The sequence below is a fragment of the Carcharodon carcharias genome, chromosome 4, assembly GCF_017639515.1.
Source record: "Carcharodon carcharias isolate sCarCar2 chromosome 4, sCarCar2.pri, whole genome shotgun sequence".
In the NCBI taxonomy this organism is placed as follows: Eukaryota; Metazoa; Chordata; class Chondrichthyes; order Lamniformes; family Lamnidae; genus Carcharodon; species Carcharodon carcharias.
In genome coordinates, this window is record NC_054470.1 from 122,449,400 (window position 1) to 122,477,104 (window position 27,705).

At 51.1% G+C, this 27,705-nt stretch overlaps 1 protein-coding gene across 1 annotated transcript in view; it reads left to right on the forward strand.

Moving 5' to 3' along the window:
* The window catches only part of LOC121276861 (ADAMTS-like protein 1), a 572,059-nt gene that overhangs the window by 514,847 nt on the left and 29,507 nt on the right, over positions 1 to 27,705 (forward strand). Inside the window, exon 12 of the mRNA XM_041185436.1 lies at positions 23,990 to 24,194. Within this exon, the coding sequence (XP_041041370.1) occupies positions 23,990 to 24,194 (205 nt within the window). The remainder of the gene's footprint in view (positions 1 to 23,989; positions 24,195 to 27,705) is intronic.

The following is a 27,705-nucleotide window of genomic DNA, read 5'->3' on the forward strand; positions in this document are numbered from 1 at the left end:
ACACAACTCTCCACACAGACACACACATAAATTCTCCACACACACCTCTCCACACACACCTCTCCACACAGACACACACACACCTCTCCACACACACCTCTCCACACACACCTCTCCACACACACCTCTCCACACAGACACACACACAACTCTCCACATTCAACTCCCCACACAGACACACACACACTTCTCCACACACACCTTTCAACACAGACACACACACAACTCTCCACACACACCTCTCCACACAGACACACACACACAACTCTCTACACACACCTCTCCACACAGACACACACACACCTCTCCACACACATCTCTCCATACAGACACACACACACACCAATCCACACACACCTCTCCACACAGACATACACACACACTGCTCCACACACACCTCTCCACACAGACACACACGCAACTCTCCACATTCACCCGCCCACACAGACACACACACACCTCTCCACACACACCTCTCCACACACACCTCTCCACACAGACACACACGCACCTCTCCACACAGACACACACACACACCTCTCCACACAGACACATACACACACGCCTCTCCATACACACCTCTCGACACAGACACACACACACACCTCTCCACACACACCTCTCCACACAGACACACACACACCTCTCCACACAGACACACACACACAACTCTCTACACACACCTCTCCACACAGACAGACACACACCTCTCCACACACACCTCTCCACACAGACACACACACACCTCTCCACACAGACACACACACACAACTCTCTACACACACCTCTCCACACAGACAGACACACACCTCTCCACACACACCTCTCCACACAGACACACACGCAACTCTCCACATTCAACCGCCCACACAGACACACACATACCTCTCCACACACACCTCTCCACACACACCTGTCCACACAGACACACACGCAACTCTCCACACACCCCTCTCCACACAGACACACACGCAACTCTCCACATTCACCCGCCCACACAGACACACACATACCTCTCCACACACACCTCTCCACACACACCTGTCCACACAGACACACACACACCTCTCCAAACACACTTCTCCACACAGACACACACACACCTCTCTATGCACACCTCTCCACACAGACACTCACACACCTATCCACACACCACTCTCCACACAGACACATACACAACTCTCCACACACACCTCTCCACACAGACACACACACACCTCTCCACACAGACACATACACACACGCCTCTCCACACAGACACACACACACCTCTCCACACACACCTCTCCACACAGACACACACACACTCTCCACATTCACCCGCCCACACCGACACACACACACCTCTCCACACAGACACACACACACCTCTCCACACAGACACACACATAAGTTCTCCACACACACCGCTCCACACACACCTCTCCACACAGACACACACACACCTCTCTACACACACCTCTCCACCCAGACACACACACACCTCTCCACACAGACACACACACACACACCTCTCCACACAGACACACACGCACCTCTCCACACAGACAGACACACAATCCTCTCTACACACACCTCTCCACACAGACACACACACACCTCTCCACACAGACACACACACACACCTCTCCACCCAGACACATACACACACGCCTCTCCATACACACCTCTCCACACAGACACACACACACACCTCTCCACACACACCTCTCCACACAGACACACACACACCTCTCCACACAGACACACACACACAACTCTCTACACACACCTCTCCACACAGACAGACACACACCTCTCCACACACACCTCTCCACACAGACACACACACACCTCTCCACACAGACACACACACACAACTCTCTACACACACCTCTCCACACAGACAGACACACACCTCTCCACACACACCTCTCCACACAGACACACACGCAACTCTCCACATTCAACCGCCCACACAGACACACACATACCTCTCCACACACACCTCTCCACACACACCTGTCCACACAGACACACACGCAACTCTCCACACACCCCTCTCCACACAGACACACACGCAACTCTCCACATTCACCCGCCCACACAGACACACACATACCTCTCCACACACACCTCTCCACACACACCTGTCCACACAGACACACACACACCTCTCCAAACACACTTCTCCACACAGACACACACACACCTCTCTATGCACACCTCTCCACACAGACACTCACACACCTATCCACTCACCACTCTCCACACAGACACATACACAACTCTCCACACACACCTCTCCACCCAGACACACTAACAACTCTCCACATTCACCTCCCCACACAGACTCATACACACTTCTCCACACACACCTTTCAACACAGACACACACACAAATCTCCACACACACCTCTCCACACGGACACACACACACAACTCTCTACACACACCTTTCCACACAGACACACAGACACCTCTCCACACATACACACACACACAACTCTCCACATTCACCCGCCCACACAGACACACACACATATCACCACACACACCTTTCCACACAGACACACACACACCTCTCCACACATACACACACACACCTCTCCACACACACCTCTCCACACAGACACACACACACCTCTCCACACAGACACACACATAAATTCTCCACACAGACACACACATAAATTCTCCACACACACCTCTCCACACAGACACACACACACCTCTCCACACACACCTCTCCACACAGACACACACACACCTCTCCACACACACCTCTCCACACAGACACACACACACCTCTCCACACAGACACACACATAAATTCTCCACACACACCTCTCCACACACACCTCTCTACACAGACACACACACACCTCTCCACACACACCTCTCCACACACACCTCTCCACACACACCTCTCCACACAGACACACACACAACTCTCCACATTCAACTCCCCACACCGACACACACACACTTCTCCACACACACCTCTCCACACAGACACACACACACAACTCTCCACACACACCTCTCCACACAGACACACACACACAACTCTCTACACACACCTCTCAACACAGACACACACACACATCACTCCAAACACACCTCTCCACACAGACACACACACACAACTCTCTACACACACCTCTCCACACAGACACACACACACCTCTCCACACACATCTCTCCATACAGACACACACACACACCAATCCACACACACCTCTCCACACAGACATACACACACACACTGCTCCACACACACCTCTCCACACAGACACACACGCAACTCTCCACATTCAACCGCCCACACAGACACACACACACCTCTCCACACACACCTCTCCACACACACCTCTCCACACAGACACACACGCAACTCTCCAACATACACCTCTCCACACAGACGCACACATAACTTCTCCACACACACTTCTCCACACACACCTTTCCACACACACCTCTCCACACAGACACACACACACCTCTCCACACACACCACTCCACCAGACACACACACACACCTCTCCACACACACCTCTCCTCACAGACATACACACACACCTCTCCACACACACCTCTCCACACAGACACACAAACACCTCTCCACACACACCTCTCCACACAGACACACACGCACCTCTCCACGCAGACACACACACACACCTCTCTACACACACCTCCCCACACAGACACACACACACCTCTCCACACAGACACACACACACACCTCTCCACACAGACACATACACACACGCCTCTCCACACACACCTCTCCACACAGACACACACACAACTCTCCACATTCACCCGCCCACACCGACACACACACACGTCTCCACACAGACACACACACACCTCCCCACACAGACACACACATAAGTTCTCCACACACACCGCTCCACACACACCTCTCCCCACTGACACACACACACCTCTCCACACACACCTCTCCACACAGACACACACACACCTCTCCACACAGACACACACATAAGTTCTCCACACACACCGCTCTACACACACCTCTCCACACAGACACACACACACCTCTCCACACACACCTCTCCACACAGACACACACACACCTCTCCACACAGACACACACACACACACCTCTCCACACAGACACACACGCACCTCTCCACACAGACAGACACACAATCCTCTCTACACACACCTCTCCACACAGACACACACACACACCTCTCCACACAGACACATACATACACGCCTCTCCATACACACCTCTCGACACAGACACACACACACACACCTCTCCACACACACCTCTCCACACAGACACATACACACCTCTCCACACAGACACACACACACAACTCTCTACACACACCTCTCCACACAGACAGACACACACCTCTCCACACACACCTCTCCACACAGACACACACACACCTCTCCACACAGACACACACACACAACTCTCTACACACACCTCTCCACACAGACAGACACACACCTCTCCACACACACCTCTCCACACAGACACATACGCAACTCTCCACATTCACCCGCCCACACAGACACACACATACCTCTCCACACACACCTCTCCACACACACCTTTCCACACAGACACACACACAACTCTCCACACACCCCTCTCCACACAGACACACACGCAACTCTCCACATTCACCCGCCCACACAGACACACACATACCTCTCCACACACACCTCTCCACACACACCTGTCCACACAGACACACACACACCTCTCCAAACACACTTCTCCACACAGACACACACACACCTCTCTATGCACACCTCTCCACACAGACACTCACACACCTATCCACACACCACTCTCCACACAGACACACACACAACTCTCCACACACACCTCTCCACCCAGACACACTAACAACTCTCCACATTCACCTCCCCACACAGACTCATACACACTTCTCCACACACACCTTTCAACACAGACACACACACAAATCTCCACACACACCTCTCCACATGGACACACACACACAACTCTCTACACACACCTTTCCACACAGACACACAGACACCTCTCCACACATACACACACACACAACTCTCCACATTCACCCGCCCACACAGACACACACACATATCACCACACACACCTTTCCACACAGACACACACACACCTCTCCACACAGACACACACACACCTCTCCACACACACCTCTCCACACAGACACACACATAAATTCTCCGCACAGACACACACATAAATTCTCCACACTCACCTCTCCACACAAACACACACACACCTCTCCACACACACCTCTCCACACAGACACACACACACCTCTCCACACACACCTCTCCACACAGACACACACACACCTCTCCACACAGACACACACATAAATTCTCCACACACACCTCTCCACACACACCTCTCCACACAGACACACACACACCTCTCCACACACACCTCTCCACACACACCTCTCCACACACACCTCTCCACACAGACACACACACAACTCTCCACATTCAACTCCCCACACAGACACACACACACTTCTCCACACACACCTTTCAACACAGACACACACACAACTCTCCACACACACCTCTCCACACAGACACACACACACAACTCTCTACACACACCTCTCCACACAGACACACACACACCTCTCCACACACATCTCTCCATACAGACACACACACACACCAATCCACACACACCTCTCCACACAGACATACACACACACTGCTCCACACACACCTCTCCACACAGATACACACGCAACTCTCCACATTCACCCGCCCACACAGACACACACACACCTCTCCACACACACCTCTCCACACACACCTCTCCACACAGACACACACGCAACTCTCCAACATACACCTCTCCACACAGACGCACACATAACTTCTCCACACACACTTCTCCACACACACCTTTCCACACACACCTCTCCACACAGACACACACACACCTCTCCACACACACCACTCCACCAGACACACACACACACCTCTTCACACACACCTCTCCTCACAGACATACACACACACCTCTCCACACACACCTCTCCACACAGACACACAAACACCTCTCCACACACACCTCTCCACACAGACACACACGCACCTCTCCACACAGACACACACACACACCTCTCTACACACATCTTCCCACACAGACACACACACACCTCTCCACACAGACACACACACACACCTCTCCACACAGACACATACACACACACCTCTCCACACACACCTCTCCACACAGACACACACACACACCTCTCCACACACACCTCTCCACACAGACACACACAACTCTCCAAATTCACCCGCCCACACCGACACACACACACCTCTCCACAAAGACACACACACACCTCTCCACACAGACACACACATAAGTTCTCCACACACACCTCTCCACACAGACACACACACACCTCTCCACACACACCTCTCAACACAGACACACACACACCTCTCCACACAGACACACACACACCTCTCCACACAGACACACACGCACCTCTCCACACAGACAGACACACAATCCTCTCTACACACACCTCTCCACACAGACACACACACACCTCTCCACACAGACACACACACACACCTCTCCACACAGACACATACACACACGCCTCTCCATACGCACCTCTCGACACAGACACACACACACACCTCTCCACACACACCTCTCCACACAGACACAGACACACCTCTCCACACAGACACACACACACAACTCTCTACACACACCTCTCCACACAGACAGACACACACCTCTCCACACACACCTCTCCACACAGACACACACACACCTCTCCACACACACCACTCCACCAGACACACACACACACCTCTCCACACACACCTCTCCTCACAGACATACACACACACCTCTCCACACACACCTCTCCACACAGACACACAAACACCTCTCCACACACACCTCTCCACACAGACACACACGCACCTCTCCACGCAGACACACACACACACCTCTCTACACACACCTCCCCACACAGACACACACACACCTCTCCACACAGACACACACACACACCTCTCCACACAGACACATACACACACGCCTCTCCACACACACCTCTCCACACAGACACACACACAACTCTCCACATTCACCCGCCCACACCGACACACACACACCTCTCCACACAGACACACACACACCTCCCCACACAGACACACACATAAGTTCTCCACACACACCGCTCCACACACACCTCTCCCCACTGACACACACACACCTCTCCACACACACCTCTCCACACAGACACACACACACCTCTCCACACAGACACACACATAAGTTCTCCACACACACCGCTCCACACACACCTCTCCACACAGACACACACACACCTCTCCACACACACCTCTCCACACAGACACACACACACCTCTCCACACAGACACACACACACACACCTCTCCACACAGACACACACGCACCTCTCCACACAGACAGACACACAATCCTCTCTACACACACCTCTCCACACAGACACACACACACACCTCTCCACACAGACACATACATACACGCCTCTCCATACACACCTCTCGACACAGACACACACACACACACCTCTCCACACACACCTCTCCACACAGACACATACACACCTCTCCACACAGACACACACACACAACTCTCTACACACACCTCTCCACACAGACAGACACACACCTCTCCACACACACCTCTCCACACAGACACACACACACCTCTCCACACAGACACACACACACAACTCTCTACACACACCTCTCCACACAGACAGACACACACCTCTCCACACACACCTCTCCACACAGACACATACGCAACTCTCCACATTCACCCGCCCACACAGACACACACATACCTCTCCACACACACCTCTCCACACACACCTGTCCACACAGACACACACACAACTCTCCACACACCCCTCTCCACACAGACACACACGCAACTCTCCACATTCACCCGCCCACACAGACACACACATACCTCTCCACACACACCTCTCCACACACACCTGTCCACACAGACACACACACACCTCTCCAAACACACTTCTCCACACAGACACACACACACCTCTCTATGCACACCTCTCCACACAGACACTCACACACCTATCCACACACCACTCTCCACACAGACACACACACAACTCTCCACACACACCTCTCCACCCAGACACACTAACAACTCTCCACATTCACCTCCCCACACAGACTCATACACACTTCTCCACACACACCTTTCAACACAGACACACACACAAATCTCCACACACACCTCTCCACATGGACACACACACACAACTCTCTACACACACCTTTCCACACAGACACACAGACACCTCTCCACACATACACACACACACAACTCTCCACATTCACCCGCCCACACAGACACACACACATATCACCACACACACCTTTCCACACAGACACACACACACCTCTCCACACAGACACACACACACCTCTCCACACACACCTCTCCACACAGACACACACATAAATTCTCCGCACAGACACACACATAAATTCTCCACACTCACCTCTCCACACAAACACACACACACCTCTCCACACACACCTCTCCACACAGACACACACACACCTCTCCACACACACCTCTCCACACAGACACACACACACCTCTCCACACAGACACACACATAAATTCTCCACACACACCTCTCCACACACACCTCTCCACACAGACACACACACACCTCTCCACACACACCTCTCCACACACACCTCTCCACACACACCTCTCCACACAGACACACACACAACTCTCCACATTCAACTCCCCACACAGACACACACACACTTCTCCACACACACCTTTCAACACAGACACACACACAACTCTCCACACACACCTCTCCACACAGACACACACACACAACTCTCTACACACACCTCTCCACACAGACACACACACACCTCTCCACACACATCTCTCCATACAGACACACACACACACCAATCCACACACACCTCTCCACACAGACATACACACACACTGCTCCACACACACCTCTCCACACAGATACACACGCAACTCTCCACATTCACCCGCCCACACAGACACACACACACCTCTCCACACACACCTCTCCACACACACCTCTCCACACAGACACACACGCAACTCTCCAACATACACCTCTCCACACAGACGCACACATAACTTCTCCACACACACTTCTCCACACACACCTTTCCACACACACCTCTCCACACAGACACACACACACCTCTCCACACACACCACTCCACCAGACACACACACACACCTCTTCACACACACCTCTCCTCACAGACATACACACACACCTCTCCACACACACCTCTCCACACAGACACACAAACACCTCTCCACACACACCTCTCCACACAGACACACACGCACCTCTCCACACAGACACACACACACACCTCTCTACACACATCTTCCCACACAGACACACACACACCTCTCCACACAGACACACACACACACCTCTCCACACAGACACATACACACACACCTCTCCACACACACCTCTCCACACAGACACACACACACACCTCTCCACACACACCTCTCCACACAGACACACACAACTCTCCACATTCACCCGCCCACACCGACACACACACACCTCTCCACAAAGACACACACACACCTCTCCACACAGACACACACATAAGTTCTCCACACACACCTCTCCACACAGACACACACACACCTCTCCACACACACCTCTCAACACAGACACACACACACCTCTCCACACAGACACACACACACCTCTCCACACAGACACACACGCACCTCTCCACACAGACAGACACACAATCCTCTCTACACACACCTCTCCACACAGACACACACACACCTCTCCACACAGACACACACACACACCTCTCCACACAGACACATACACACACGCCTCTCCATACGCACCTCTCGACACAGACACACACACACACCTCTCCACACACACCTCTCCACACAGACACAGACACACCTCTCCACACAGACACACACACACAACTCTCTACACACACCTCTCCACACAGACAGACACACACCTCTCCACACACACCTCTCCACACAGACACACACACACCTCTCCACACACACCACTCCACCAGACACACACACACACCTCTCCACACACACCTCTCCTCACAGACATACACACACACCTCTCCACACACACCTCTCCACACAGACACACAAACACCTCTCCACACACACCTCTCCACACAGACACACACGCACCTCTCCACGCAGACACACACACACACCTCTCTACACACACCTCCCCACACAGACACACACACACCTCTCCACACAGACACACACACACACCTCTCCACACAGACACATACACACACGCCTCTCCACACACACCTCTCCACACAGACACACACACAACTCTCCACATTCACCCGCCCACACCGACACACACACACCTCTCCACACAGACACACACACACCTCCCCACACAGACACACACATAAGTTCTCCACACACACCGCTCCACACACACCTCTCCCCACTGACACACACACACCTCTCCACACACACCTCTCCACACAGACACACACACACCTCTCCACACAGACACACACATAAGTTCTCCACACACACCGCTCCACACACACCTCTCCACACAGACACACACACACCTCTCCACACACACCTCTCCACACAGACACACACACACCTCTCCACACAGACACACACACACACACCTCTCCACACAGACACACACGCACCTCTCCACACAGACAGACACACAATCCTCTCTACACACACCTCTCCACACAGACACACACACACACCTCTCCACACAGACACATACATACACGCCTCTCCATACACACCTCTCGACACAGACACACACACACACACCTCTCCACACACACCTCTCCACACAGACACATACACACCTCTCCACACAGACACACACACACAACTCTCTACACACACCTCTCCACACAGACAGACACACACCTCTCCACACACACCTCTCCACACAGACACACACACACCTCTCCACACAGACACACACACACAACTCTCTACACACACCTCTCCACACAGACAGACACACACCTCTCCACACACACCTCTCCACACAGACACATACGCAACTCTCCACATTCACCCGCCCACACAGACACACACATACCTCTCCACACACACCTCTCCACACACACCTGTCCACACAGACACACACACAACTCTCCACACACCCCTCTCCACACAGACACACACGCAACTCTCCACATTCACCCGCCCACACAGACACACACATACCTCTCCACACACACCTCTCCACACACACCTGTCCACACAGACACACACACACCTCTCCAAACACACTTCTCCACACAGACACACACACACCTCTCTATGCACACCTCTCCACACAGACACTCACACACCTATCCACACACCACTCTCCACACAGACACACACACAACTCTCCACACACACCTCTCCACCCAGACACACTAACAACTCTCCACATTCACCTCCCCACACAGACTCATACACACTTCTCCACACACACCTTTCAACACAGACACACACACAAATCTCCACACACACCTCTCCACATGGACACACACACACAACTCTCTACACACACCTTTCCACACAGACACACAGACACCTCTCCACACATACACACACACACAACTCTCCACATTCACCCGCCCACACAGACACACACACATATCACCACACACACCTTTCCACACAGACACACACACACCTCTCCACACAGACACACACACACCTCTCCACACACACCTCTCCACACAGACACACACATAAATTCTCCGCACAGACACACACATAAATTCTCCACACTCACCTCTCCACACAAACACACACACACCTCTCCACACACACCTCTCCACACAGACACACACACACCTCTCCACACACACCTCTCCACACAGACACACACACACCTCTCCACACAGACACACACATAAATTCTCCACACACACCTCTCCACACACACCTCTCCACACAGACACACACACACCTCTCCACACACACCTCTCCACACACACCTCTCCACACACACCTCTCCACACAGACACACACACAACTCTCCACATTCAACTCCCCACACAGACACACACACGCCTCTCCACACACACCTCTCCACACAGACACACACACAACTCTCCACATTCACCCGCCCACACCGACACACACACACCTCTCCACACAGACACACACACACCTCCCCACACAGACACACACATAAGTTCTCCACACACACCGCTCCACACACACCTCTCCCCACTGACACACACACACCTCTCCACACACACCTCTCCACACAGACACAGACACACCTCTCCACACAGACACACACACACAACTCTCTACACACACCTCTCCACACAGACAGACACACACCTCTCCACACACACCTCTCCACACAGACACACACACACCTCTCCACACACACCACTCCACCAGACACACACACACACCTCTCCACACACACCTCTCCTCACAGACATACACACACACCTCTCCACACACACCTCTCCACACAGACACACAAACACCTCTCCACACACACCTCTCCACACAGACTCACACGCACCTCTCCACGCAGACACACACACACACCTCTCTACACACACCTCCCCACACAGACACACACACACCTCTCCACACAGACACACACACACACCTCTCCACACAGACACATACACACACGCCTCTCCACACACACCTCTCCACACAGACACACACACAACTCTCCACATTCACCCGCCCACACCGACACACACACACCTCTCCACACAGACACACACACACCTCCCCACACAGACACACACATAAGTTCTCCACACACACCGCTCCACACACACCTCTCCCCACTGACACACACACACCTCTCCACACACACCTCTCCACACAGACACACACACACCTCTCCACACAGACACACACATAAGTTCTCCACACACACCGCTCCACACACACCTCTCCACACAGACACACACACACCTCTCCACACACACCTCTCCACACAGACACACACACACCTCTCCACACAGACACACACACACACACCTCTCCACACAGACACACACGCACCTCTCCACACAGACAGACACACAATCCTCTCTACACACACCTCTCCACACAGACACACACACACACCTCTCCACACAGACACATACATACACGCCTCTCCATACACACCTCTCGACACAGACACACACACACACACCTCTCCACACACACCTCTCCACACAGACACATACACACCTCTCCACACAGACACACACACACAACTCTCTACACACACCTCTCCACACAGACAGACACACACCTCTCCACACACACCTCTCCACACAGACACACACACACCTCTCCACACAGACACACACACACAACTCTCTACACACACCTCTCCACACAGACAGACACACACCTCTCCACACACACCTCTCCACACAGACACATACGCAACTCTCCACATTCACCCGCCCACACAGACACACACATACCTCTCCACACACACCTCTCCACACACACCTGTCCACACAGACACACACACAACTCTCCACACACCCCTCTCCACACAGACACACACGCAACTCTCCACATTCACCCGCCCACACAGACACACACATACCTCTCCACACACACCTCTCCACACACACCTGTCCACACAGACACACACACACCTCTCCAAACACACTTCTCCACACAGACACACACACACCTCTCTATGCACACCTCTCCACACAGACACTCACACACCTATCCACACACCACTCTCCACACAGACACACACACAACTCTCCACACACACCTCTCCACCCAGACACACTAACAACTCTCCACATTCACCTCCCCACACAGACTCATACACACTTCTCCACACACACCTTTCAACACAGACACACACACAAATCTCCACACACACCTCTCCACATGGACACACACACACAACTCTCTACACACACCTTTCCACACAGACACACAGACACCTCTCCACACATACACACACACACAACTCTCCACATTCACCCGCCCACACAGACACACACACATATCACCACACACACCTTTCCACACAGACACACACACACCTCTCCACACAGACACACACACACCTCTCCACACACACCTCTCCACACAGACACACACATAAATTCTCCGCACAGACACACACATAAATTCTCCACACTCACCTCTCCACACAAACACACACACACCTCTCCACACACACCTCTCCACACAGACACACACACACCTCTCCACACACACCTCTCCACACAGACACACACACACCTCTCCACACAGACACACACATAAATTCTCCACACACACCTCTCCACACACACCTCTCCACACAGACACACACACACCTCTCCACACACACCTCTCCACACACACCTCTCCACACACACCTCTCCACACAGACACACACACAACTCTCCACATTCAACTCCCCACACAGACACACACACACTTCTCCACACACACCTTTCAACACAGACACACACACAACTCTCCACACACACCTCTCCACACAGACACACACACACAACTCTCTACACACACCTCTCCACACAGACACACACACACCTCTCCACACACATCTCTCCATACAGACACACACACACACCAATCCACACACACCTCTCCACACAGACATACACACACACTGCTCCACACACACCTCTCCACACAGATACACACGCAACTCTCCACATTCACCCGCCCACACAGACACACACACACCTCTCCACACACACCTCTCCACACACACCTCTCCACACAGACACACACGCAACTCTCCAACATACACCTCTCCACACAGACGCACACATAACTTCTCCACACACACTTCTCCACACACACCTTTCCACACACACCTCTCCACACAGACACACACACACCTCTCCACACACACCACTCCACCAGACACACACACACACCTCTTCACACACACCTCTCCTCACAGACATACACACACACCTCTCCACACACACCTCTCCACACAGACACACAAACACCTCTCCACACACACCTCTCCACACAGACACACACGCACCTCTCCACACAGACACACACACACACCTCTCTACACACATCTTCCCACACAGACACACACACACCTCTCCACACAGACACACACACACACCTCTCCACACAGACACATACACACACACCTCTCCACACACACCTCTCCACACAGACACACACACACACCTCTCCACACACACCTCTCCACACAGACACACACAACTCTCCACATTCACCCGCCCACACCGACACACACACACCTCTCCACAAAGACACACACACACCTCTCCACACAGACACACACATAAGTTCTCCACACACACCTCTCCACACAGACACACACACACCTCTCCACACACACCTCTCCACACAGACACACACACACCTCTCCACACAGACACACACACACCTCTCCACACAGACACACACGCACCTCTCCACACAGACAGACACACAATCCTCTCTACACACACCTCTCCACACAGACACACACACACCTCTCCACACAGACACACACACATACCTCTCCACACAGACACATACACACACGCCTCTCCATACGCACCTCTCGACACAGACACACACACACACCTCTCCACACACACCTCTCCACACAGACACAGACACACCTCTCCACACAGACACACACACACAACTCTCTACACACACCTCTCCACACAGACAGACACACACCTCTCCACACACACCTCTCCACACAGACACACACACACCTCTCCACACAGACACACACACACACAACTCTCTACACACACCTCTCCACACAGACAGACACACACCTCTCCACACACACCTCTCCACACAGACACACACGCAACTCTCCACATTCACCCGCCCACACAGACACACACATACCTCTCCACACACACCTCTCCACACACACCTGTCCACACAGACACACACGCAACTCTCCACACACCCCTCTCCACACAGACACACACGCAACTCTCCACATTCACCCGCCCACACAGACACACACATACCTCTCCACACACACCTCTCCACACACACCTGTCCACACAGACACACACACAACTCTCCAAACACACTTCTCCACACAGACACACACACACCTCTCTATGCACACCTCTCCACACAGACACTCACACACCTATCCACACACCACTCTCCACGCAGACACACTCACAACTCTCCACACACACCTCTCCACACAGACACACTAACAACTCTCCACATTCACCTCCCCACACAGACACATACACACTTCTCCACACACACCTTTCAACACAGACACACACACAAATCTCCACACACACCTCTCCACACAGACACACACACACACCAATCCACACACACCTCTCCACACAGACATACACACACACCTCTCCACATTCACCCGCCCACACAGACACACACACACCTCTCCACACACACCTCTCCACACTGACACACACACACCTCTCCACACAGACAGACACACACACCTCTCTACACACACCTTTCCACACAGACACACAGACACCTCTCCACACATACACACACACACAACTCTCCACATTCACCCGCCCACACAGACACACACACATATCACCACACACACCTTTCCACACAGACACACACACACCTCTCCACACAGACACACACACACCTCTCCACACACACCTCTCCACACAGACACACACACACCTCTCCACACACACCTCTCCATACAGACACACACACACCTCTCCACACACACCTCTCCACACACACCTCTCCACACACACCTCTCCACACAGACACACTCACAACTCTCCACATTCAACTCCCCAAACAGACACACACACACTTCTCCACACACACCTTTCAACACAGACACACACACAACTCTCCACACACACCTCTCCACACAGTCACACACACACAACTCTCCACACACACCTCTCCACACAGACACACACACACAACTCTCTACACACACCTCTCAACACAGACACACACACACATCACTCCAAACACACCTCTCCACACAGACACACACACACAACTCTCTACACACACCTCTCCACACAGACACACACACACCTCTCCACACACATCTCTCCATACAGACACACACACACACCAATCCACACACACCTCTCCACACAGACATACACACACATTGCTCCACACACACCTCTCCACACAGACACACACGCAACTCTCCACATTCACCCGCCCACACAGACACACACACACCTCTCCACACACACCTCTCCACACACACCTCTCCACACAGACACACACGCAACTCTCCAACATACACCTCTCAACACAGACGCACACATAACTTCTCCACACACACTTCTCCACACACACCTTTCCACACACACCTCTCCACACAGACACACACACACCTCTCCACACACACCACTCCACCAGACACACACACACACCTCTCCACACACACCTCTCCTCACAGACATACACACACACCTCTCCACACACACCTCTCCACACAGACACACACACACCTCTCCACACACACCTCTCCACACAGACACACACGCACCTCTCCACACAGACACACACACACACCTCTCCACACACACCTTTCCACACACACCTCTCCACACAGACACATACACACCTCTCCACACACACCACTCCACCAGACACACACACACACCTCTCCACACACACCTCTCCTCACAGACATACACACACACCTCTCCACACACACCTCTCCACACACACCTCTCCACACTGACACACACACACCTCTCCACACAGACAGACACACACACCTCTCTACACACACCTTTCCACACAGACACACAGACACCTCTCCACACATACACACACACACAACTCTCCACATTCACCCGCCCACACAGACACACACACATATCACCACACACACCTTTCCACACAGACACACACACACCTCTCCACACAGACACACACACACCTCTCCACACACACCTCTCCACACAGACACACACACACCTCTCCACACACACCTCTCCATACAGACACACACACACCTCTCCACACAGACACACACATAAATTCTCCATACACACCTCTCCACACACACCTCTCCACACAGACACACACACACCTCTCCACACACACCTCTCCACACACACCTCTCCACACACACCTCTCCACACAGACACACTCACAACTCTCCACATTCAACTCCCCAAACAGACACACACACACTTCTCCACACACACCTTTCAACACAGACACACACACAACTCTCCACACACACCTCTCCACACAGACACACACACACAACTCTCCACACACACCTCTCCACACAGACACACACACACAACTCTCTACACACACCTCTCAACACAGACACACACACACATCACTCCAAACACACCTCTCCACACAGACACACACACACAACTCTCTACACACACCTCTCCACACAGACACACACACACCTCTCCACACACATCTCTCCATACAGACACACACACACACCAATCCACACACACCTCTCCACACAGACATACACACACATTGCTCCACACACACCTCTCCACACAGACACACACGCAACTCTCCACATTCACCCGCCCACACAGACACACACACACCTCTCCACACACACCTCTCCACACACACCTCTCCACACAGACACACACGCAACTCTCCAACATACACCTCTCAACACAGACGCACACATAACTTCTCCACACACACTTCTCCACACACACCTTTCCACACACACCTCTCCACACAGACACACACACACCTCTCCACACACACCACTCCACCAGACACACACACACACCTCTCCACACACACCTCTCCTCACAGACATACACACACACCTCTCCACACACACCTCTCCACACAGACACACACACACCTCTCCACACACACCTCTCCACACAGACACACACGCACCTCTCCACACAGACACACACACACACCTCTCTACACACACCTCCCCACACAGACACACACACACCTCTCCACACAGACACACACACACACCTCTCCACACACACCTCTCCACACAGACACACACACAACTCTCCACATTCACCCGCCCACATCGACACACACACACCTCTCCACACAGACACACACACACCTCTCCACAAAGACACACACATAAGTTCTCCACACACACCTCTCCACACAGACACACACACACCTCTCCACACAGACACACACACACGCACCTCTCCACACAGACAGACACACAATCCTCTCTATACACACCTCTCCACACAGACACACACACACCTCTCCACACAGACACACACACACACCTCTCCACACAGACACATACACACACGCCTCTCCATACACACCTCTCGACACAGACACACACACACACCTCTCCACACACACCTCTCCACACAGACACACACACAACTCTCCACACAGACACACACACACAACTCTCTACACACACCTCTCCACACAGACAGACACACACCTCTCCACACACACCTCTCCATACAGACACACACACACACCAATCCACACACACCTCTCCACACAGACATACACACACACTGCTGCACACACACCTCTCCACACAGACACACACGCAACTCTCCACATTCACCCGCCCACACAGACACACACACACCTCTCCACACACACCTCTCCACACAGACACACACGCAACTCTCCAACATGCTCCTCTCCACACAGACGCACACATAAATTCTCCACACACACCTCTCCACACACACCTCTCCACACACACACACACACATCTCTCCACACACACCTCTCCACACAAACGCACACACACCTCTCCACACAGACACACACACACACCTCTCCACGCAGACACACACACACCTCTCCACACACACCTCTCCACACAGACACACACGCACCTCTCCACACAGACACACACACACACCTCTCTACACACACCTCTCCACACAGACACACACACACCTCTCCACATAGACACACACACACACCTCTCCACACAGACACACACACACACCTCTCCACACACACCTCTCCACACAGACACACACACAACTCTCCACATTCACCCGCCCACACAGACACACACACACCTCTCCACACAGACACAGACATAAATTCTCCACACACACTGCTCCACACACACCTCTCCACACAGACACACACACACCTCTCCACACACACCTCTGCACACAGACACACACACACCTCTCCACACAGACACACACACACACCTCTCCACACACACCTCTCCACACAGACACACACACACACCTCTCCACACACACTTCTCCACACAGACACACACGCAACTCTCCACACAGACAGACACACAATCCTCTCTACACACACCTCTCCACACAGACACACACACACCTCTCCACACAGCCACACACGCACACCTCTCCACACAGACACATACACACACGCCTCTCCGTACACACCTCTCGACACAGACACACACACACACCTCTCCACACACACCTCTCCCCATAGACACACGCACAACTCTCCACATTCACCCCCCAACACAGGCACACACACCTCTCCACACTCACCTCTCCACACAGACACACACACACCTCTCCACACAGACACACACACGCCTCTCCACACAGACACACACACACCTCTCCACACAGACACACACACACCTCTCCACACAGACACACACATATATTCTCCACACACACCTCTCCACACAGACACACACACACCTCTCCACACACACCTCTCCACACAGACACACACACACCTCTCCACACACACCTCTCCACACAGACACACACACACCTCTCCACACACACCTCTCCACACAGACACACACACACCTCTCCACACAGACACACACACACCTCTCCACACAGACACACACACACCTCTCCACACAGACACACACATATATTCTCCACACACACCTCTCCACACACACCTCTCCACACAGACACACACACACCTCTCCACACACACCTGTCCACACACACCTCTCCACACAGACACACACACACCTCTCCACACAGACACACACACACCTCTCCACACAGACACACACACACCTCTCCACACAGACACACACACACCTCTCCACACAGACACACACATATATTCTCCACACACACCTCTCCACACAGACACACACACACCTCTCCACACACACCTCTCCACACAGACACACACACACCTCTCCACACACACCTCTCCACACAGACACACACACACCTCTCCACACACACCTCTCCACACAGACACACACACACCTCTCCACACAGACACACACACACCTCTCCACACAGACACACACATATATTCTCCACACACACCTCTCCACACACACCTCTCCACACAGACACACACACACCTCTCCACACACACCTGTCCACACACACCTCTCCACACAGACACACACACACCTCTCCACACAGACACACACACACCTCTCCACACAGACACACACACACCTCTCCACACAGACACACACACACCTCTCCACACAGACACACACATACATTCTCCACACACACCTCTCCACACAGACACACACACACCTCTCCACACACACCTCTCCACACAGACCCACACACACCTCTCCACACACACCTCTCCACACAGACACACACACACCTCTCCACACACACCTCTCCACACAGACACACACACACTTCTCCACACACACCTCTCCACACAGACACACACACACTTCTCCACACACACCTCTCCACACAGACACACACACACCTCTCCACACACACCTCTCCACACAGACACACACACACTTCTCCACACACACCTCTCCACACAGACACACACACACTTCTCCACACAGACACACACACACCTCTCCACACACACCTCTCCACACAGACACACACACACCTCTCCACACACACCTCTCCACACAGACACACACACACCTCTCCACACACACCTCTCCACACAGACACACACACACTTCTCCACACACACCTCTCCACACAGACACACACACACCTCCACACACACCTCTCCACACAGACACACACACACCTCTCCATACACACCTCTCCACACAGACACACACACACTTCTCCACACACACCTCTCCACACAGACACACACACACCTCTCCACACAGACACACACACACCTCTCCACACACACCTCTCCACACAGACACACACACAATTCTCCACACACACCTCTCCACACAGACACACACGCACCTCTCCACACACACCTCTCCACACAGACACACACACAATTCTCCACACACACCTCTCCACACAGACACACACACACCTCTCCACACACACCTCTCCACACAGACACACACACAATTCTCCACACACACCTCTCCACACAGACACACACACAATTCTCCACACACACCTCTCCACACAGACACACACACATAACTCTCCACACTCACCTCTCCACACAGACTTCTCCACACAGACACACACACCTCTCTCCGCACATGTATCTCTCCTTTCCCTCACAAGCATGCCCACACCAAGATCTCAGACACATAGGCCAGAATTTTACGTGCAGTGTACAGGCCCAACCGAGTGCAAAATGATGGGCGATATTTTGGTTGGGAGGTGTGTGCTGGGGTCAGCAGCATGCTCACTGACAATTAAAAGGCCTGTTAAGGCCATTGAAAAGGTAATTAAACTAAATTTTTCGCTGCCTGTCCAAACGTACGGTTGGCGGGCACGCAAAAAGTCCCAATGGCCTTTGCATTTTTTTGGAAATCTCATCCATGGCTTCCAAAAGCAAATAAAAATAAAATAGAAACTTTATTTTTTCATTAATAACATGTCCCTGCTCATGTGACAGAGTCACACGAGGGGACGTGTTTCATTGCAGTTTTATTTTTAAGATTTTTTAACATATCTTCATCTCCCTGAGGCAGCTGCCGCTCGTCTTTCATGCCGGGCAGGCCTTCATTGGCTCGCCAGGCGTGAAATTGCCTTCTGGATCAATCGCGGGTGGCAGTCGGCTTCCCGACCGCTCCCACCAATCCCGCCGATCCCGCCGATCCTGCCGATCCTGCCAATCCCGCACGCCAAAGGGCAAAATTCTGCCCCAAACTTCCCCTTGCAGAGATACACAATTTAACATGTTGAAAGAATTTTTATTTTTAAATGATCTCCCCAAATCAATCTTCCTGTAATATTGTTTTACTATCTGTAACAAAAATCGTCCTGTTGTTTGCTGATTGTTGTACTGTTACAGCGCCTGGAAAATTAGTTTTCCACCCTTAGATATGACAATAAAATTCATCTCTGAGAAACAGTTTCTAGCATGTGAAGAAGATGGAAAAACAAGACCAGAGAACTTTAGGAATGTGCAGGAGGTCATTCAGCATGAGAAAAATAGGTCAATGTTTTGAGTGTGACACTATGCCAGAACCCTTCCGAGTTCTGTTGGAAAGTTCCAACCAAAATCCTAATCAATTTCAACCTGTTATGTACTACCAGAAATTTCTGACTTTGTTTCAAACCTCCAACATTTAATGGTTATTCATTTTATCTCCTGGAAATTAAAATTCTGTAACTATTTTACAAACTCGAATATTGCTGAAAAGAGAAACGTGTTACTGAAGCTTTTCATCTTGCAATCATCAGCACAAATGCAGAAACGCCAAATTTCAAACAATCACAACAATTGATACCACAGGAGAAAAGGTCGAAATGCCAACCAATCAGCATCTTTTTCTCCTATAGTAACAATTGTTGTGATGGTTTGAAATTTGGTATTCTTGTATTTGTCCTGATGAGTGCAAGAAGAGAAGCTTCAGTAACATGTCTTTCTTTTAAGTAATTTGGCAAACTCTAGTGCCACACAGTTTTATGTATCAAGCACAAAGTGGCGGATATGTCCCTCACACTTCAGGAAATGAATTGTGCTCCTTGCATTGTGTAATATTGTGAGTTACCTGGAGCTGCTGTGTGCCAGACACTGATTGTTGTTCTGTGTTATCAGATGGGACAGTAGTCCCTGGACTGCCTGCTCCAGCTCGTGTGGTGGAGGTGCTCAGCTCCGCACTGTCTCCTGTGTGGAGGAAGATATTAATGGACAAGTCAGCAGCGTGGAGGAGTGGAAGTGCATGTACATACAGAAATTTCCTGTCGTGCAGCCCTGTAACCTCTTTGACTGCCCAAAATGGTTGGCACAGGAATGGTCTCCCGTAAGGAACTCTTTAATCTGATGATCTTGGGTTGCCCTGTCACAGGCCCACTGGAATTCCAATTAGTAAAGCCAGCAGTGAGTGTAAATACAACACAACTTCACAATTACTTACATCATGGTTGACAGCATTTAAAAAACTACATTCATCTTTAGACAGGTTCCTTCAATGAATGTATCCTCTTTTATATGGAGATCATTCTGTGTTATTTATTGTTTTATTTTATTAATTTATCTGATGTTAGCATCGCTGTCAAGGGCAGAATTAATTGCCTTTGAGAAGGTGGTGGTGAGCTGCCTTCTTGAGCCGCTGCAGTCCATGTAGTGTAGATACACCCACAGTGCTGTTAGGGAGGGAGTTCCAGGATTTTGACCCAGTGATAGTGAAGGAACGGCGATATAGTTCCAAGTCAGGATGGTGAGTGACTTGGAGGGGAATTTCCAGGTGGTGGTGTTAGTGAGTTTGGAAGGTGCTATTGAAGAAGACTTGGTGAGTTGCTGCAGTGCATCTTGCACATAGTATATACTGCTGCCACTGTGCATCATTGTTAAAGGGAGTGAATGTTTAAGATGGTGGATGGGGTGCTAATCAAGTGAGCTGCTTTGTTCTGGACAGTGTCGAGCTTCTTGAGGGTTGTGGGAGCTGCACTCATCCAGGCAAGTGGAGAGTATTCCATCACACTCCTGACTTGTGCCTTGTCGATGGTGGACAGGCTTTGGGGAGTCAGGAGGTAAGATACTCACCGCTGGATTCCTAGCCTCTGACCTGCTCTTGTAGCCACAGTATTTATGTAGCTGGTCCAGTAAAGTTTGATATCTCACTGAACTGAAATTATTCATAGGACAAACACTATGGCAGATTTACCACAAATGTACCTCCCTATTATGGGCAGTATAGGCAAAGGTGCAAATGGCACCCAGTCCATTGCTATTTGCTGTGACATCAGGCATCAGTCCCAAAGGCAGTCACCCCCACTGTGCTGCTGCAGGAAGCCTACAGCAACCACTTACATTATTCCTCACCGCAGGTGGGCTTTTGAACACAGGCTAGGATCCTGCCTGAAACACACTGATGAGATTGATCACTTTCTGACTCTCCCTCCCAAGGGGCATTATTCAGCACTGTCTCATGCAGAAAAGACCAGGTGTAACCTTATTCCAAAATCCATTTTTGTTCAAGTTTAGAAGAGAGGCACCATATGCACCCATGAAAACTAGTTTATCCAAATTAGCAGAAAATTATGAAGAGTTCATCCTTTGAGGCAGAAGAGACATTTTGCCTGTTGCAGCAGCCAATCCTCTCGCTCAAACTATTTGTTTCAAAACTCAATGTTAAACATAACACACATGAACAGTAACAACAAAACAGAGAGGTTTCTTGGCCCACTGAAAAAGGCTCATGATAAATTATCTTTCCACCTTTATCCTGTCTTCTCTGCTACGTGGAAAATTCACCCAGGAAACTTTGGTTCATTACCTTGCATCTTCCTTTACTTTCTGATGGGTTACAATTAAACTATTAGATTCAACTAGAATCAGACCAATTTTCAAGAATTATCTATAATTAGATAAATGAATACAATTAAAGAAAAAAGTGCAAAAATAAGTTTGTATTTATGTGCCTGGTCCAGTTCAGTTTCTGGTCAATGGTAACCCCCAGGATGTTGAAAGCGGGGGATTCAGTGATGGTAATGCCATTGACTGTCAAGGGGCGATGTTTAGAGTCTCTCTTGTTGGAGATGGTCATTGCCTGGCACTTATGTGATGTTACTTGCCACTTATCAGTCCAAGTTTGAATGCTGCCTATGGACATGGGCTGCTTCAGTATCTGAGGAGTCACAAATGGTGCTGAACATTGTACAATCATCAGCGAACATCCCCACTTCTGACCTAAAGATGGCAGGAAGATCATTGATGAGGCAGCTGAAGATGGTTGGGCTGAGGACACTACCCTGAGGAACTCCTGCAGTGATGTCCTGGAGCTGAGATGATTGACCTCAAACAACCACAACCATCTTCCTTTGTGCTAGATATGACTCCAACCAATGGAGAGTTTTCCCGCAATTCCCATTGACTTCAATTTTGTTAGGGCTCCTTGATACCACACTCGGCTTAAATGAGGCCTTCATGTCAAGGGCAGTCATTCTCACCTCACCGCTTGAGTTCAGTTCTTTTGTCTATGTTTGTCCAAGACTGTAATGATGTCTGGAGCTAAGTGACCTGATGGAACCCAAACTGAGCATTAGTGAGTAGGTTATTGCTAAGCAAGTGCTGCTTGATAGCGCTGACAGTGACACCTTCTATTACTTCACTGATGATTGAGAGTAGATTGATGGGATGGTAATTGGCCAGTTTAGATTTGTCCTGCTTTTTGTGTACAGAACATACCTGGGCAATTTTCCACATAGCCGGGTAGATGCCAGTGTTGTAGCTGTACTGGAACAGCTTGGCTAGGGGCACAGCAAATACTGGAGCACAAATTGTCTGTACTATTGCCGGAATATTGTCAGGGCCCATTGCCTTTGCAGTATCCAGTGTCTTCAGTCATTTCTTGATCTCACATGGAGTGAATTGAATTGGCTGAAGACTGGCATCTGTGATGTTGGGGACCTCTGGAGGAGGCTGAGATGGATCATCTATCACTTCTGGCTGAAGATGTTTGCAAATGCTTCAGCCTTGTCTTTTGCACTGATGTGCTGGGCTCCTCCATCATTGAGGATAGGGATATTTGTGGAGCCGCCTCTCTAGTGAGTTGTTTAATTGTCCACCATCATTCATGACTGGATGTGGCAGGACTGCAGAGCTTGGATCTGATCCGTTGGTTGTGGGATTGCTTAGCTCTGTCTATTACTTGCTGCTTATGCTGTTTGGTACACAAGTAGTCCTGTGTTGTAGCTTCACTAGGTTGAAACCTCATATTTAGGTATGGCTGTTGCTGTTCCTGGTGTGCCCTCCAGCACTCTTCAGGGAACCAAGGTTGATATCCTGGCTCGATGGTTATGTTAGAGTGGGGGATATGCCGGGCCATAAGGCTGCAGATTGTGTTCAAGTACAATTCTGCTGCTGCTGAGGGCCCACATCACCTCATGTATGCCCAGTCTTGAGTTGCTAGATCAGTTCAAAATCTATCCTATATAACATACTGATAGTGCCACACAATGAAATGGAAGATTAATTACCGCTTTGTAATCAGATAGGGCTGTGTGTAATTAGTTACAGCTATATTTAATTTGAAGGGGCTTTGTGTAAATTAATGGGGCTGTATGTAATTAGATGGGGCCATGTATAATTAGATGGACTGCGTGTAATTAGATGGACCATATGTAATTAGATTGGGTTGTGTGTAATTATATTGGGCTGTGTATAAGTAGGTGGACTGCGTGTAATTAGATGGACTATATGTAGTTAAACTGGGTTGTGTGCAATTATATTGGGCTGTGTGTAATTAGATAGACTGTGTATAATTAGATGAAGCTGAGTGTAATTAGATGGCGCTGTGTGTAATTAGATAG